General features: G+C 43.8%; 1 protein-coding gene across 2 annotated transcripts in view; it reads right to left on the bottom strand.

The window, feature by feature from the left end:
- GRHL3 (grainyhead like transcription factor 3) overlaps positions 1 to 9,285 on the bottom strand; it is a 48,715-nt gene extending 39,430 nt beyond the window's left edge. Inside the window, exon 1 of one of the 2 annotated variants that reach the window (XM_081921473.1) lies at positions 9,119 to 9,285. In XM_081921473.1, the coding sequence (XP_081777599.1) occupies positions 9,119 to 9,135 (17 nt within the window). In that variant the 5' untranslated portion in view covers positions 9,136 to 9,285. Of the gene's footprint in view, positions 1 to 2,513; positions 2,629 to 9,118 lie in introns of those variants that run through there. The other variant, XM_081921474.1, reaches the window with a different exon arrangement.
- Positions 9,286 to 17,172: the final 7,887 nt, after the last annotated feature.

Below are 17,172 nucleotides of genomic sequence, written 5' to 3'. Positions count from 1 at the left end.
AGTTCCAAGGATTCTTTGGAGGAAACCGACTTACAGGTCTAGACTGAAATTAAGGCCCAGATCAAAACACTTCAAAACCAGAATCCATTTCTCCAACAGCAATTTCTTACATGGCAAATATAGGAACATCTGTGGAGGTGCAGGTTCCCCTTTAGTGTTTAGAGCCATAGCTTCTAACCTGTTCTAGACACATGACTGAGAAAGAAGCACCACTTCTCCCTGGTGCTCTTATTTATCACATGCAAGAAGGTCTATGCAGGGTGGGGCAGTCAAAAATAGAGCTTCCTCTCCCTGCAGCCTGCAGTAAGACTGTCCAGAACCCTACCAGAGCCAGTGTGGTGTAGTGGTTAAGAGCAGTGGACTCGTAATCTGGTGAACCAGGTTCGATTCCCTGCTCCTCCACATGCAGCTGCTGGGTGACCTTGGGCCAGTCACACTTCTCTGAAGTCTCTCAGCCTCACTCACCTCACAGAGTGTTTGTTGTGGGGGAGGAAGGAAAAGGAGAATGTTAGCCGCTTTGAGACTCCTTAGGGTAGCAATAAAGCGGGATATCAAATCCAAACTCTTCTTCTTCTACCACCAAACTCTTTGCAAGTCAGTACAGCTTTTAGGAAAAAGTCCCAAACCTACTTATTGGACAGTAAGGCCCACTGAACACTTCTGAGAAAATCTTTATAAGATTGCACTAAGTGTACAATTTCCAAACTGTGACAACAAGAGAGTCACAGGTGGTTTACATTTATTAGGCGAGTGCCATGGGATGCAATAACTTCTAAAACCAGATTGTGTGACATGATGGCATCACACTTCATGGAGCTCCGGAAAACGTTTTTTCTTTTTAATAAAAGCGTTATTAAAAGCCAGCCTTGTACTTGCTTCTCATTGTCTTTTGTGGTTGTTTTATAGTTTACTGGTGGAACATCAAGGCAAACACAATTGTACACTAATTAACACACACATAGAGAGAGAAGACTAAACAAATGCCTTTAAGAATCTCAATCCGTTTTGAACTCCACACCTTTAGACCTAGAGATAAAACTCTGAATTACAAATCCCAGATGTTTAGGTCTGGGTTCTGGGGCACCATGCACACTCAAAGGCAACTCTTTCACATATTCCAGAACTAAGTTACAGGTAAGGCTGCATGACAGACCAAAATTTATTGTTACAGCTGAAATTAATTTTATGGGGGGAACAAATTCGTTTAGCATGCATTTGTTGAAGAAATTTTAATTTTTATCCTATTCTTCAAGGGTTCCCCTGCTTCAAAATTGGATGCTGATAGATTTAGGGATTAAAAAAAAAAAAAACCAGAGAAAAGGAGGGGGAATTTACAAGTATATTTCAAAATGTCTGGAATTGAGAAGGTCAGTCCTCGATCCAAAAATGTAGCCAACGTTTTGAAGTTGTGGAAAAGTTCATTTCAGTTCTGTAAAACGTTTGCAAGCATTGAACTCTGAACTAGGAAAGCTACAGCTTCTGAATTTCAGCCTAAATACAGATGTTAAAAGCATGGGAACATTCTCAGGATTTAAAAAGGCCGCTCCAACCCTGGTACAGGGGGGAAGCTTTTTTCCAGAAGCCACACCTATGGCTTGGATGAAGTCTTGATCCTTGTAAAACATTGTAAAGCTTTTTATTAGATTTGGCTCTTGGCTTGCTTAAAATTAAGCTTTTAAGGGGCACAGGGTGCCTCACAAACACAAACACTGGTATCGGAAAAAGTATCTTGGTTACCCCAGTGCAAAAATTTGATTATTTAGAGATGGGGTGGGCTGGTATCGGTCTTCTGTGACCTACCCACTCACTCTCTTATTTTGTTTGAAACCCCATGGTGGGATATAATTTTACAAAGCAAGGGGTGGTTGCTCCACACTTTGGCTGTGTTCACACCAAACATTTAAAGCACATTATTCCTCCCTAAAGAATCTTGGGAACTGCACTTTGCCCCTCCAAGAGCTACAATTCCCAGCACCCTTAGCAAACTACAACTCCCAGGATTATGCGCTTTGAAATGTTATGGTGTGCCGTATCCAGGTTATCTGCCTTAAATTATGCAGAACATGCCTTATTTTATGAGAAGGTAAAAAGTGTGCTGCTGGAAGGTAAAAAGTGTGCTGCTGAGGTGGGTATTCTTTGCAGGAATTCCAACCCCAGCTGCTGCCCAAGTGACCCTATGGGAACTGGACATTGGCTATTGGGTTCACTGGCCTAGCACCATATGCACTGACACCCCCTCCCTCAATTCAGAGAACACGCTGCCTTCAACTTAAATTGGCAAGGAAAATCATGGGATTAGGCACACAGTAACAGCGTAGGAAGAACCTAGGAATATAGGAAGCTCTCCCTGGTCCACCTAGCTGAGTATTGTGGACACTGGCTGGCAGCAGCTCTCCAGGGTTTCAGACAGGAGTCTCTCCTGTCCCTACCTGCTGGCAAGGCAGATTATCTACCACTAAGACATGACTCTTCTCCAATGCATACACCTAAGAAAAAACAGGAACTGGACTTACTTTTAAAAAACCAGGACCAGCTGTAAGCCCCTACCTTTCTATCTTCTTCAAACAGAATTGTGTATAATTTTAATTTGAAATAAGAGAGAGAAAGGGAGAGAGAGGGAAAACAACAGCCAGCAGCAGCAGCTTGACTGTAAAACAGATCTCTCTCTCTCTCTCTCTCTCTCTCTCTCTCTCTCTCTCTCTCTCTCTCTCTCTCTCTCTCTCTCTCTCGGCAGGGACCAGCCCTTCTGTGCCTTAATGAAGGGCTTTAACCTTTTCATTCACCAAAAACATAACTCAACATTTTAATAGCACGCCTTGTTGCATGACAAAAATTTGCTCCTGGCAATCATGGTTTCGACCACAAAACCACAGGAGGGAGCAGCTCTTGGTTAACTCTTTCAGGGCTGCCTGCTGCCTCGACGCACTTCTGGCTTGCTGACAAGGCCCTGCTTGTTAAAAGCTTTGTCTGAGGCTATGTGCACACCACACGTTTAATGCACATGACTTTCCCCCATAGAATCATGGGAACTGTAGTTTACCCCTCACAGAACTACAGTTCCCAGGATTCTTTGTGGGAGGTCCTACACTTTAAATGCAGCCCATTGTTGGATCACATGCAAAGGTGCTATTTTTCAACCTATTTTTTTTCCTTCCAGTGAATGGAATGCAGCTTTAAAGAGCTTTGGGACATCTCCTGCCACATTTTGCCATTGCTGTCACAATCTAGATTCTCATGAACTCTCACACTATTCACAACAGACAGCCAGAGCCAGCCCTGGTTTTCCTAATAAGTATGGGCTAGCTCACACACACGTGTACGTTACTGGATTTTTTTCAACACTGGATTACAGCGGAATGTGTCAACTTTCTTCATAGAAAAGTACTGCATCTGGGAGCGATGGGAAAGGGAGGGCCTCCTTGCCCATGTGGTGAAGCAGTTGCCTCAGGTGGCAGATACACCACTCGCCCCCACCTCCTCCTGCTCCATGCCCAGATCACCCCTGACTATTCACTATGTGGGCTGGGGGTTATGGGAGTTGGGAGTCCAGAAACATCTGAAGGGCCACAGGTTATTCACAGCCTCCCCACCCCCTCTGGTGTAGGCTGCCATCACTTCACACAAGTCAACGTAGACTGTCTTAATTGGGTAGGTTTTCCAAAAAAAGGGCTCATCTAAATATGCACGTGCCAAAATCCATTCATTTAGTGGAAAGAAATCCAGGAAGAAAACATTTCTCCACAAGTTTTCTTTCAGTTCTGTATTTCAGACCTAAGAGCCACAAATTATGTCCCTTGTCTCAGAAGGACGCTGAACACTATTCATCTTTCTTCTGCATGGTGCAGTGTCTAGACTAGGAAGTGCATGAAGGTCCAGGTTCAGATGCTGACACCCCCAGGAAGCTTAGCGTTGTGTCCTTTGGGCCAGTCACCACCTCAGCCTAACCTCCTACTTCAAAGGATGTTGTGAGGAACAGGGAAAGCACGAATGCCTCCTACATTTCTTTAGAGTGGAAACAGGAAACCTGTGGCACCCCATATGTTTTGGACATTGGCCAGGTTGATGGGAGCTGATAGGAATTGGAGTCCGGCCACATTTGAAGGGCCACAGGTTCCCCAACCCTGCTTCAGAGGAAGGGTGGGAAGGTAACATCAATGAAAACTATTGCCTGAGCACAGGGGCTACCAAGAAATAATACTATCTTATTTAGTTGTTTAACATGGTTTATAAGAGGCTGGATTTTAAAAGAACAACTACTTGCAAGTGGGCTACATAACACAAAATATTCCTAAGAAAATAAAAACAATTTGATATTTCTTTCCTTCAAAGTATGAGGCAGGGATTCTTGCCACTTTCCTCCTCAAGGTCTGTATATTTACTTGTAACTCCCAGAAGCCCAAGTCGCTGTGGGGACACCAAAATTTCAAACAAGCAATTTACAAGAACACTGTGGCTGGACTGCCATTTTGGTAAGGGAGTTCATTTCTCACTTTTGCTCATCCCTTCCTCAAAGCCCTCCTGGCTATTCTGGAAATGGTTATTGAACCGAGCCCATCCCCAAATGATTTTGACCTCGAGGGCATTGTCTCTTCTGCTCTTGTCAAAGAAGGTGCTCTTTGAAGGCACCTGCAGTTCTCCCAAAGTTCTGCTGCCCACGCCTTCAGGTCAAAACCAACCCATATAAAGTCTGGCCATTGATCATCCTCCTGATCAATCATTCAGAATAAGCTTGCCCATCACATGCCTGCATAAGCCACACAGTTCAAACAGAATAGAGGTGGCAGACAGGCTCACTTGCATCCATTTAGCTGAAAGCATCAAAGCAAATGAAGCCACAATTCTCAAGACGGGGAGAGAAAGCAGAAAATACTTTAAACAGCACCTCTCCCCCCCAACCCCCCCAACCATTAGCATTCAGCATCACAAAAGAAAGAGGTGAGTAACTTCCTTTGAAAGAGAAGGGAGGATGGAATAATAAAGCCATTAATTTTGAGGGAGCGCTGAAACAGCTGGGACATTGACTCACACAATCTCTTTGGTCTGAATTGCCATTCAGTATAGGTAAAGGTAAAGGTACCCCTGCCCGTACGGGCCAGTCTTGACAGACTCTGGGGTTGTGCGCCCATCTCACTGAAGAGGCCAGGGGCCAGCGCTGTCCGGAGACACTTCCGGGTCACGTGGCCAGCGTGACATCGCTGCTCTGGTGAGCCAGAGCCGCACACGGAAACGTCGTTTACCTTCCCGCTGGTAAGCGGTCCCTATTTATCTACTTGCACCCAGAGGTGCTTTCGAACTGCTAGGTTGGCAGGCGCTGGGACCGAGCAGCGGGAGCGCACCCCGCCGCAGGGATTCGAACCGCCGACCTTTCGATCGGCAAGTCCTAGGTGCTGAGGCTTTAACCCACAGCGCCACCTGCGTCCCTGCCATTCAGTATATCTGTATATAAAAGCCAAGACCACAGCTAAATGGTTGACCACTGTGAGAACAGGATGCTGGACTAGGTGGGCCACTGGCCTGATCCAGCACTCTTCTTATGTCTCATTTTAGGAAAGGCTCTCAAACTTTTACCATTCAAAGACTTCACAAAGGAAAGTGTCCAAACACCTGCTCCTTACATGGGCTTGATTGGCAGTTCTTCAGAACAGGATCCTCTTTTGGTTAGGCTGTTTTAGAAGAGGAATTGGGAACCTGTGGCCCTCCAGACTCCTGTTGGACTCCGCCTCCTCTCAGTCCCAGCCAACATGACTAGTAGTTCAGGGATGGTGGGAGTTGTAGTCCAGCAACATCTGGAGGGGCCCAGAGCCCCCAGCCCTGCTTTATAAGGTGCCTTGTACACAGACTATCCTGCAAGAGCAGTGATGACAATTATGATACCACTGGAGTGCACATGCACACATTTTACAGCTTCCACACAAGCTAGTATTTTACAGCCGGCAACTTGCATTTGGTCCGGGTGCCATAATTAAGGCAAGCTAAAGTTCCTTTGATCTATAAACTTCCCTCTAGCTACTGCTTAGAACCATAGAGGCAGATGCAACAGATGCCTCCAGCTATAGGAACTTAGCAGCAACAAAGCATCAGGATCAAATCAATTTCTAGCACAAACTAGAAACGCAAGCAGGCAACAGCCTACTTCATGTCATGACCAGATGACCAGAGAAGGTGCGGAAAGCTTGCATGCACGGATGGGGAAAGTTATAGAATCACAGAATTGTAGAGTTGGAAGGGATCTTGAGGGTCATCTAGTCCAACCCACTGCAATGTAGGAATCTTGTTGCCCAATGTTGTAGTAACAAAGGCAAAATTGTAGATTTTTTGTAAGGCTGCTGAAATTGTACATGCAAGACACTTAGAGCCATTTTAAAATGTATAGCATTATTTATGTACCACTTATCAAAAAATATCTAGGTAGTTCACATAAAATGGTATAAAATAGTCATTAAAATAGCAATAAGAGAGAGCACAGGAAGCCATCTTTTCCTGAGCCAAACCATTGGTCCATCTAACAATATTGTCTACACTGACTGGCAGCAGCTGCCCAGGATTTTAGATTTAGAGTTTTCTCTCAATCCTAGCTGTAGGCCTACATGCCAGAGATTGAACCTGGGACCTTTCTCATAAAATACAATGCACTTCCAATGAAAGGTATGTGGGGAAGTCACTCCCATTAAAAGAGAGAGTAAGGCCTGTTTCTTAAAACAGAAGACACACAGGAGCCTTAAAATGGGGTTGCCAGCTTGTTCCATGGCCCTGCTTCTATGCCATAAATTGTAGTCTGTTCACAAAAAATTAAATGAACCAAGCTGTTCCCATGACTTCATCTCAATTGAAGCAAAAACTCCACTTGTTTAGAATGAGCTGCTATTAAAGACACAAGAGCAATTCTAGGAGAGAAAATTAGCAGCCCTAACCTAAGGGCAACTGTGTGTACAGACAGGCAATCAGGTACACCATTCATCTTTCAAAATACAAATGAATAGGCTAACTCAAGAAAATATGCATACCAAGGAGGGGAAAGCAGTAGAATAAGTTTTTACTAGTGAACTGAGAGTCGGTGCAAGATATGGGCTGTGTGTACACATCTAGCACATACCAGCTCTTGGTTTGCGAGGCAATGTACACACATCAGTCACAATCTGTATCTATCCTGTGGTTTATTGTGAAATATCCCATTTTGATTAATCCCTCCCCCCACCCCCAGCTTTGATCTAAACTGAGAAGACCTAGCTGTACAGTAAGCCCGAAATTTATGCACATTTAACTTTTGCACATCCAGCTTTGCACGCTTACCAGAAATGTTTTTTTAAACGGGGGCGGAAAGAGGGGGAGGGGTGTCCAGGGAAAAGACTTTGGCAATTCCACCTGCCATTGAACCCAATGTGTTTTTGGCTAGGTGCGATTTTGGCTTTAGCTGCAATTCCTGGAACATTAACACACACACCCCTAAACTGTACTTCAAACCAGTAATGGTTTGAACATGGGCATAGTAATCTGAAGGCATAGCCTCATTGTGCCCCACCCCCTGGTGGCCACAGGAGATTCTGTGTTTGAAAGGAGATGCGTTTGCATTGCGCATTTGGAACCCTGAAGGTGGCCGCACTCTATCTGAAGCAATAATTACATTTTTGGGAGAGGAATCAGTTGTGATTTGCATATGGCCCATTGTCAGGCTGAATGGAAAGTAGCCAGCTAAGAGTCACTGCACAACCTGAAAGCTCTCACATTCCTTCAACTAAACTTTAGTCCAATAGGAAAGCTTTTCATATTCTGTAGGTTTAACAGCTACCCATGCAAAGGAAAATATCCAGGTGTTCCTCATCTGAAAGAGCACAATACTGAAAAAGAGCACAATACTGAATTCTGCTGAACATAATAGGTGTCCCCTCTTTCAGAGCACATCTTCCCACATCCTTTAATGATGAAATCATGAAATTCAGGTCTGGGAATTAAACATGATACCAAATGTATGTGTACAGGAGCCAGATTTTCCAGGTTTCAACTTTCCAATGAAAAACGTCAATAATATCCCACATAATACTTTCCTGGATCTGACTGTAACTAAAAAGTCTTAATTTTCATCACTCAGTTCTGCTAAGGAAGTAATTAGAGGTGAATCATATGCAAGCAAGCTTCAAGTCTGCTAGGACATCTCCCTTTGACTTCAGATGACATTATTATGATTAATTTTAAATACCCACCCTTCACTAGAAGGTCACAAGGTGAGTTATATAAAATATAGTGTTAAGAACAAATCATAATTGCAACTAGAGTGGATCCTAAAATGATCCTAGAGGAGTGGCCCTCCATTCTGGACTTCTGGCAGTGCGATTTTCCATATGCACGATGTAGTGCTCTTGCCTAATAAACGTGCTAGTCTTTAAGGTGCCACAAGATTCTCCCCAAAGACGTGTTTTCATCAACATTTGGGAACGAACTACAGACAGTCCTTGCGCGCACGGACACGCAGAGACACACTCAAGTCAGAACCACTTTCCACATCCCACTGTGTCCATGAAATCACTCTATCGAAAATTACACACATCCAGGGGAAAACCTCACTGAAAGATCGCGGTAAAGGGAAACCGTATCCTAGAGCGGACACACACCAATAAGAACTCTCCTCGGGAAAATAACCGCACACTAAACATCCCGAGGAAGGAGGGAGACGAAGGAAACTGGCGACACTGCCTTCACTTGCGATTTCTCCCCCAGAATTTAGAATGTTAGGACACGATCCAGCCGAAGTTAAATACTTTCAGTTTACTTCAGAGCGGAAGTCAAGCACGCTCCCTTGGCTGCCACCCACCACCGCACAAGTTTCTTTAAAAAGGGTTCAGTTTCGGCTGGATTTTACCCAGAAAACACCTACTTTTCTTCTTTTTAGAAATAAAATAAACAGCGCATTAAAGCATCACACAGCCTCAAGGTTTGCTGTTATTAAGGAGGACATCAGAGAATGCTAGGCAAGAAGGCGGAAAGACTGAATTTCCCAGCTCTTTCTTAAAGAACTTTCATTGGAGAAGTGGCCACCTTAAATCACAGCACAAGTGGGAAGCCTTAAAATCTGTCTCCGCTGAAAAACGCGATCGCTCAAAGTAATAAAAAGCAATTAACTTACTCGATCTCATTAGACATGTTCCCCCAACGTTTTCCACTCCCTCGCCAACAGTAAGATCTTCAGATATTTTTCCACCTCTTTTAACCTCTACTAATACCGTCTTCTAAACAGAGACATCACCTGGAAAGTGAAGAGTTGGATTCAAGTTAGAGGTTTATGTGTGGTGCAGGCATTCTGCTGACAGGTAAGGTCTCTCGAGGCTTGCTTCTGATTGGCCGGAGGAGACAGGTGCCAGAAGACAGGTACACCTCAGCAGGTGCAAGGGTTAACCCTTTGCAAACCGAGCAGCCAGTTGCTGAGACAAGGAGCTACCTTTTTATTGCTGGGGGGGGGATGAGTGAGGAGGCAAAAGAATAAGGAAAATTCCTGGAGGGCAAAACGATGGAAGACAAAAAAAAAAAGTGGTGTGGATTCTCTTATGAAATCTTTTGGGTTTGTGTTCATTGTCAGGAATTTTGGATTTTTAGACAGTGAAAGGGTGAGGCTGTCCACCTGTTACTCTTGGAAGAGAGGGGAGGGGGGTCTTTTGTCTGCGAGGAACAAAAAATCATGAATATGTAGGACAATATGTGTGATGTTGTTTTGTTGTCTTCTTATAGTGATTCAGTGAAATGCTTTACATCTGTCAATCTGTACCAACACTTCTTGATAACTTAATTTAAAAAGTTAATGGCTAAAAATAAATAAATCCTGGTCCATTTTTCATGCACATTGTCAACTAATCTGTACTGGTGGACATATTATTATTATTATTGTTATTGTTGTTATTAAACTTGTTGGTTGCTTTTCAAACTGACATACAATATATAAACAAATGCATACATTTTTCAAATACAGGCGATGCCAAAGGAGTCAAAAAGTCTGTTGCCTTTTGTCGTTTACTAAAGTCAAGTTTTCCCACCCTTAAAGTACTTCGTTCAGAGAAGCTGCACAGAATGAAATTCTCTCTTGTGTATGTAAGCTCAGCTCGCAGCTGGCTGGGGCTGAGGGAAGCCGTGGTCCAAAACATAGGGAGAGGCACCAGGCAGGGGGAGGCTGCCTTACAAAGTGATCAAGGCAGATCACTTTGAGATGTTATCATTGCCACCTTACAGGGGAGACATCAGAAGGTGCCGCCAACTGAGCCAGACCATTGATCCATCTAGTTCCCTATGGTTTAAACTGCCCAACAGCAGCTCACCAGACCAGGAGTCTTTCCCAGACCACCTTAGGCAGGGGTCAGCAACCTTTTTCAGCCAGTGGTGTCCCTCAGACCTTGTGGGGGCCAGACTATATTCTGAAAAAAATTATGAATGAGTTCCTATGCCCCACAAATAACCCAGAGATGCATTTTAAATAAAAGGACACAGTCTACTCATGTAAAAACACACTGATTCCCAGACCATCTGTGGGCCAGATTGAGAAGACAATTGGGCCGCATCCGCCCCCCCCCCCGGGCCTTAGGTTGCCTATCCCTGACCTTAGGCATGCCAGGAATTGAACTTAGAGCCTTCTGCATACAATGCATGTGCCAATTCTTTCCTCCCCAGGAAGTGTCTTTTAACTGCACTCCTCACCATGCCTACTCAGAAGTAAGTCCCACTGAATTAAATGGGGCTTACTCCTGGGAAAGTGGGACTAGGATTGCAGCATATGTGCTGTTGTCCACCTCCTCCTCTTCCTTCCTCTTCCTAATGTAAACATGATAGTAGGCGGCAAATCCTGTGCCATGCTCCATGGCTTTCTTCAAACCAGGTTCTTTGACCTGAGCGTCCATGATCACACCGCAGAGTTTATTAGCCTTGGCAGGCACTGTGCTGCGCTGATACACTACCAGGTGAAATGGCTGAGGGCTGTTAAAAAAGACTCGGGCATGTGCAATGCCACATCATTCATTTATCACGATTCTTTAGATCCCACCTTTCAGGACACAAGACAAGTTATCCTGGTCCGAGTTGCCACCATATGTACATTGAGTCTATATTTTGATGGCTTTCTTTTCCAGAGGTCAGCCATCTATTTCCCAGGAGTAACCTGCTGCTCCAAACTGTGGCGTTTAGGACAGTCTAGCCAAAGAGGCTAAAGCCACTTCCATTTCAGGCCCGCAAATCAGCACAAGGTAGTGATAGGTTTCTACAAGCAAAGAGAGTTTTCAGTGGGGCAGCCTGAATACCCCTTAATAAAAAGAGACTTGACATCACTGCTCTTAAGTAACAGCACTTTCCAGTTATTGAACCCACATGTGGTTATTGGTGTCACCAGTTCAAAGGAAATGTTTATTAAGATTTCCTTCCGGACATCATCCCTGTGCTTTTATCCTGTTTCCTGGCACACCCAATGGAAATGAATCTGCCGTGCTTTTTAGTGGAAAAGTCTATGCACTTCTGTTATATACAACTCAAAATAGTCCAGAATCCAGGATCTTAATATCATCGTAGGGTGTCCTCCTCTAGGTCTCCTTGCTTGCAGAAATTAGGCCAGCGATCAGGGATTGTGGCACACTCTGGTGGCACAGAAATTGCGGAACATTTATTTTGTGACTAATCTTCCTTCTGTGGGGCAAGAAGTCAAAACTGTTTTATTTCCCTGAGCATTTAGCAGGTTATTATTATTAATAATATTATTATTTCCCTTACAGCTATCTGATTACATATTGTTTCTTGACATTCAAATTTATGTTTGGATTGGTTTTTTCAAGGTTGTTGTGGCTGCTGCTGTCATTTCATTGTTTGTGGCTCTGTTTTAACTTTGTTAGCTGCCTTGAAGGCTTGATAGAGATAAGGTTGGGTACAACAAAAGTTTTAAACAAAACGAAATATAAATAGAGCTGTTCTCTGTGCAATGCAGTCCTTTATGATGCACGTACTTATTCAGCAGTAAGTCCCAATAAATTCAGTAAGCGAGTTAAGATTTGCAGCCTTAATCAGGTAGATTAAGGGCGGGAACCTCAGATTTAAGACACAGAACTGAACTGTAGAGTTGGAAGGGATCCCGAGGGTCATCTAGGTCAACCCCCTGCAATGCAGGGATCCTGCCCACACTCATCCCTGGGTGGGCTCAAACCACCAACCTTCCAGTTAACAGCCAGACTCACTGACCCATTGCACCACCTGAGGGCTCATAATTGCTGTTTAATTAGACCATCTCTTTTTTGCAAAAATGCTAATTGTTTTTACTTCTTAAATGCTCATCTTAGAAAAGCATTGTCTTAGAAGAGGCATTCCCCCTTGTCACACACACATATTAAGCAGGAGGTGCCACATATGCAGAAATGTGCCACCTAAAAAATTAACTGTATGCTTCCCCTCCTCCAACTATTGTTTTTTTAAATGTGCAGATTGATTCACATTTAACCCATGCATTAATCAATTAAACACCTTGTTGGCTTATTTGGCTGCATAAACCATACTCCTCCAATGCACAGATGTTTGTCTTTTGGGCTCCCTCTCCTCAACACAGCCACAGCTTCAAACTCGCCTATTGTTGAGAAGTTAAGATTTATGCAACAGAAACAAAACTAATTGAGTATTCAAGCACTTCCCATCCTCCTGGAGAGTTTCTGTCACCCACGTTGCAAACGAGAGTAGGCAAGTGGATGGGCTTGGCGTCTGACTCACTTCAGTTGGGGATGGAAGGCAATTCAGCGGAGGATTCCAAGCGACATGTCAGAACAAGCCGATTTGAAAGGAAGGAAAAAGTTCAGCATACCCTCCCTCTCCCTTCTCCCTCCATCTCTCTTTCTCTCTCTTATCAACAAAATTGTTTCCATCTTCTCCCTCTAGGGAAGACTTGCAGCTTAAACAGTGCCAGATATACGCACAAGCTAAGTAAATGACAGTTTCGGTCCTCAGATTATGAGGGGCCTCTAAACACACACACTCACACACGTATAGTAAATTTCAAGGGTTACATAATTGGCTGAAAAATAATGAAATAATAGGGTTATGTCCAGCTGGAATTAGTGGACATATGTCTGAGTAGACCTTGCATTGGATGTAGCCTGTATACTTTTTCTTGTAATGTTTTGGACCTCTTAAATTTTATATCGTATGGGGCCTCAGCTTTAAAAATGCTTACGAAAATACAAAGCCACCCCCACCCCACCGCCGATGGATATGCCTCTGACTCTCCAAGTGTCCCTATTTTCCAGGGGTGTCCCTGATTTAGAGAAGCTGTCCCGGTTTCTGATTTCATCCCAGAATGTTCCACTTTTCCTTAGGATGTCCCTATTTTCATTGGAGAAATGTTGAAGGGTATAGAGTTATCTGACCCTCAAGCCATCTGAAGGCAATCCTGTATAGAGGTTTTTTTAAAAAATGTTTAATGTTTTGTTATGTTTCTATATATGCTGGGGCAACCCAGTAAGATGTGTGGGGTATAAATAGTAAAATTATCATTATGGAATGGGAAAATAGTAAAATTATCATTATGGAATGGGACGTCCCTATTTCCACTGGAGAAATGTTGGAGGGTATGGTGAACGAGTAACCTTCAGGGGAGCAGAGAAAAATGGGGATGTTGCTTCAGGGCAGACTTTGGTAGCTGTGTCACCACAAAACCAGGTAACCTGAGAACCCTTTTTGTGAGTGTGCATGTCTTTTTGAGGGTATTTTTTTTTGTGGGGTGTGTGTGTAAGTTTATATACCAGAATGTAATGTGTGAATGAGACAAATGTAATTGCAGGAGATGGCCGTATGCACACAAATCTCATCAAGAGGTCCATTCTTCTGTACAACGTAGGAACTGGGCTTTTGGTGTGATATAACTCCCTCCTGTTACATATCAGACGGGTGCCATCTTGACTGTCTTTTTGGTGCACTCTAAGGAATGTTTATATTGCGCTCTGTGGATTGTTTAAATTGTTAATTGTTTCACGGGAAGCGAAACGAAACAGAGCAAAATAAATAAATAAGCATGCCATGTCATCAGGGCCGGATTTAGGTTTGATGAGGCCCTAAGCTACTGAAGGTAATGGGGCCCTTTATATGTCCAGCTGTCCTTTGTCAAGACAAATTGTAACTGTTTTTTGTGTTGACTATACAGTGGTAGCTCGGGTTACATATGCTTCAGGTTACATACGCTGCAGGTTACAGACTCCGCTAACCCAGAAATATTACCTCGGGTTAAGAACTTTGCTTCAGGATGAGAACAGAAATCGTGTGATGGCGGCATGGCAGCAGCAGCGGGAGGCCCCATTAGCTAAAGTGGTGCTTCAGGTTAAGTACAGTTTCAGGTTAAGAGCGGACCTCCAGGATGAATTAAGTTCTTAACCCGAGGTACCACTGTATGCTATATGGTAATTTATGGACCTAATTGGTATCTAAAGCCATTTGCACATGACAAAATATGTATTTTATTGAAGTACATCCAGTTTCCCCCCTTTAATTTTTTGCCCCCCCCCCAAGAGAGTGGGGCCCTAAGCTATAGCTTGTTCAGCTTATACAGTCATACACAAGTGCAAAATGACATCATGCGCATGCGCAGAAGCTGCAAATCACAACCCGCGCGTGTGCAGACGTGCCGCTGAGGGTTGCACTCTTTTCATGTAGTGAATGGGCCTCTGGGATGGATCCCGTTCACAACCAGAGGTACCACTGTATGTACCGGTAAATCCGACACTGGATGTCATCAAAGGACACTCATGAGGGAGCCAGAACTGGCTGCAGGAAGTCCACGTTTCATGCTGTTCAGCAGAGCACAGGAGCGACAGCTGGTGCCCAGTGATTCATTCATTATTATTTTTTCAGATTTCCTACCCGCCCTTTACAGCAGCAAACACACAAGTATAAAACAAATAAACCATATTTGTTTTTGTTTACCAACCATAAAGCAAGAATACTGCAAAAGTCATTAGAAGCTGTTGCATATACCTATTGATTTGCTATTTATTTCAACAACTTAGGTATACCAATCACGGTCATCTCTAGGAGGTGTGCAAAACCTGAATACAATGACTATTTTTAAAAAAAATGAGTTAAAATTATAAAATCTGATGAGTTGAAATGTCTGCTGGAAGAAAAAAAAATCTTCAGTAGGTTCTGGAAGTTCAACAGGGAGAGTTGATCTTAAGTGGAAGGCAGTTCTACAAAATTGGGGCCACAATACCTGAATGCAGAGCTCCTGGTAGACATCTGAGCCATGGGGAAACCACACACATAAAACAGCTTAAAACAAAACAGATCCCATATATAGAAGCAGCACAGTTAAGAAGACCTCTGCATATAAAAGCAGCTAAAAATAGTTGCAATATGACAGATGGGATAAAAATCTCCACTTAAAAGGCTTGTTGAAAGAGGAAAATCTTCAGCAGACCCCAGAAGGGCAACAGAGATGGTGCCTGTCTGATATGTAAAACAGGAGTTAGGTGCCACCACACTAAACAGAACAGATCTCCTCCCAAGATTGTATCTGCGGGAGGCCCTCTCACAGTGCTCAGTTGAGTATACAAGGGGTGAGATGATCTTCCAGGTCTGATGCCGGCCAGCAAAGAGTTAAAGAACAGGGCACCTTTAAGCACATTTTGAGCCTAGGGATTTGTTCTCAGAAGCAGTGCTGGCTTCTAATCAGATGGGCCATGATTAATTAATAAACTGAATCAATGACTTTATGTATACTATGCACTGACAATAAAATTCTTATGCTCTTATGCATGCCAGGCAGAAATCGGACAGGAGAAACTGCAGCCTGACACACATATATGGTGGGATGGGTGGGAAGATGGTCATGCTTGTTCAGTTTCACCCCACCCTGAAGGTGTGTGGGGGGGGGGGAATGGAAGCCCAGCAGTGGGATTGCATTTGTGCAGTCATTACTAGCCAAGTGAATATCTCTGTAACACAGAGAGATGTATAAGAGACCCTGTTGTGTCCTAGACATGAATAGGAGCATGTTGAAATAATTTCTGTTACAAGATGCCAAGATGCCTCCAGGCTTGGGCACCTAAATATTAGACCCTCCCCCCTTCCTTTCCTCCCTCTGATTTTGGTATTTTGAATTTGTATCATCTGTCTTTTTTCAAAAACAGCAACTGATACTCCACCTTCTCAGAGTGTTTGGGGGAATGGGTGGGAAGAACCAGACATTCTCCCATGCACACGGGTGACCCACTCCCTTTCCACTCCCCTGCTAAATATACCTTGGAACAAAAGCCCTTTATGATATTCTAAAAATAAAAGCGAGACAGGCAGTTAAGATGAACGGCACCAGGACCGAGCTGGTATTTCAAGGGAAATCTTAAGAAGAAATGAAAGCACTGCAGTACGTATTGTAACAAATCTGAAAGCCTACAGAACATAACATTTAACAGTGTATATAATTGTGGCAAGCTGATCAGGACCTACTGAGATGCCTCTCAGATGTGAGGGTGAGCAAGCATGAGCTGGGTACCACGGACTTTTGGAGTCACCTTTGGACTGTCAGTATTTGAGAGATCCAAGCGCACACCGGGAAGTTTAGGTTTGCGCAGTGAAAGTGGATTAAAGTCACTTGTCACCATAGCGCAACCAATCTGCTTCAAAAAAGAAACAGACTCTTTGCTGTTAGGGAAGTGATGGGGAAATGTATTGGAAAGCACAGAATGAACTGATGGTTAACAGGGAGACATGTAGACACCCTGCAAGCAAACCAGGATGAATGTTTACTGCCATATAACTGCCCCGCAAACAAATAAGAATGAATGTTCAATAATGACCAGATAGAACCTCTGAGTAAGCCGGGGTGGGGTGGGGCGGGGGTTGTGAATGCTTAATAGATATCACCCAGAGTAACTGGTTAACTCTGGCTGCAGGAGCAGCTGCAAAGATCAGGCAGTCAGAGTGGCAGGGTTGTGATAAATCTTCCACTTCAAAGGGTGGCAGCAGTGACTGGTGACAGGTGGAGCAGCTAATCATTTTAGAACCAACCAATGGTTGTAGTAAGTGGCAATTTCACTGGCAATTGGAGGGTAAATCTAGTTGCAGGAGCAGGTAAAAGCTCAGGCACACATGCATGCAAATACATTGCATACAGTGATACCTCGAGTTACAAACACTCCGGGTTACAGACTCCGCTAACCCGGAAGTTGTACCTCAGGTTAA

Source organism: Podarcis melisellensis, assembly GCF_964234715.1.
Source record: "Podarcis melisellensis genome assembly, chromosome: 8".
Classification (NCBI taxonomy): domain Eukaryota; kingdom Metazoa; phylum Chordata; class Lepidosauria; order Squamata; family Lacertidae; genus Podarcis; species Podarcis melisellensis.
This window is presented reverse-complemented; position numbering and strand designations above follow the sequence as displayed.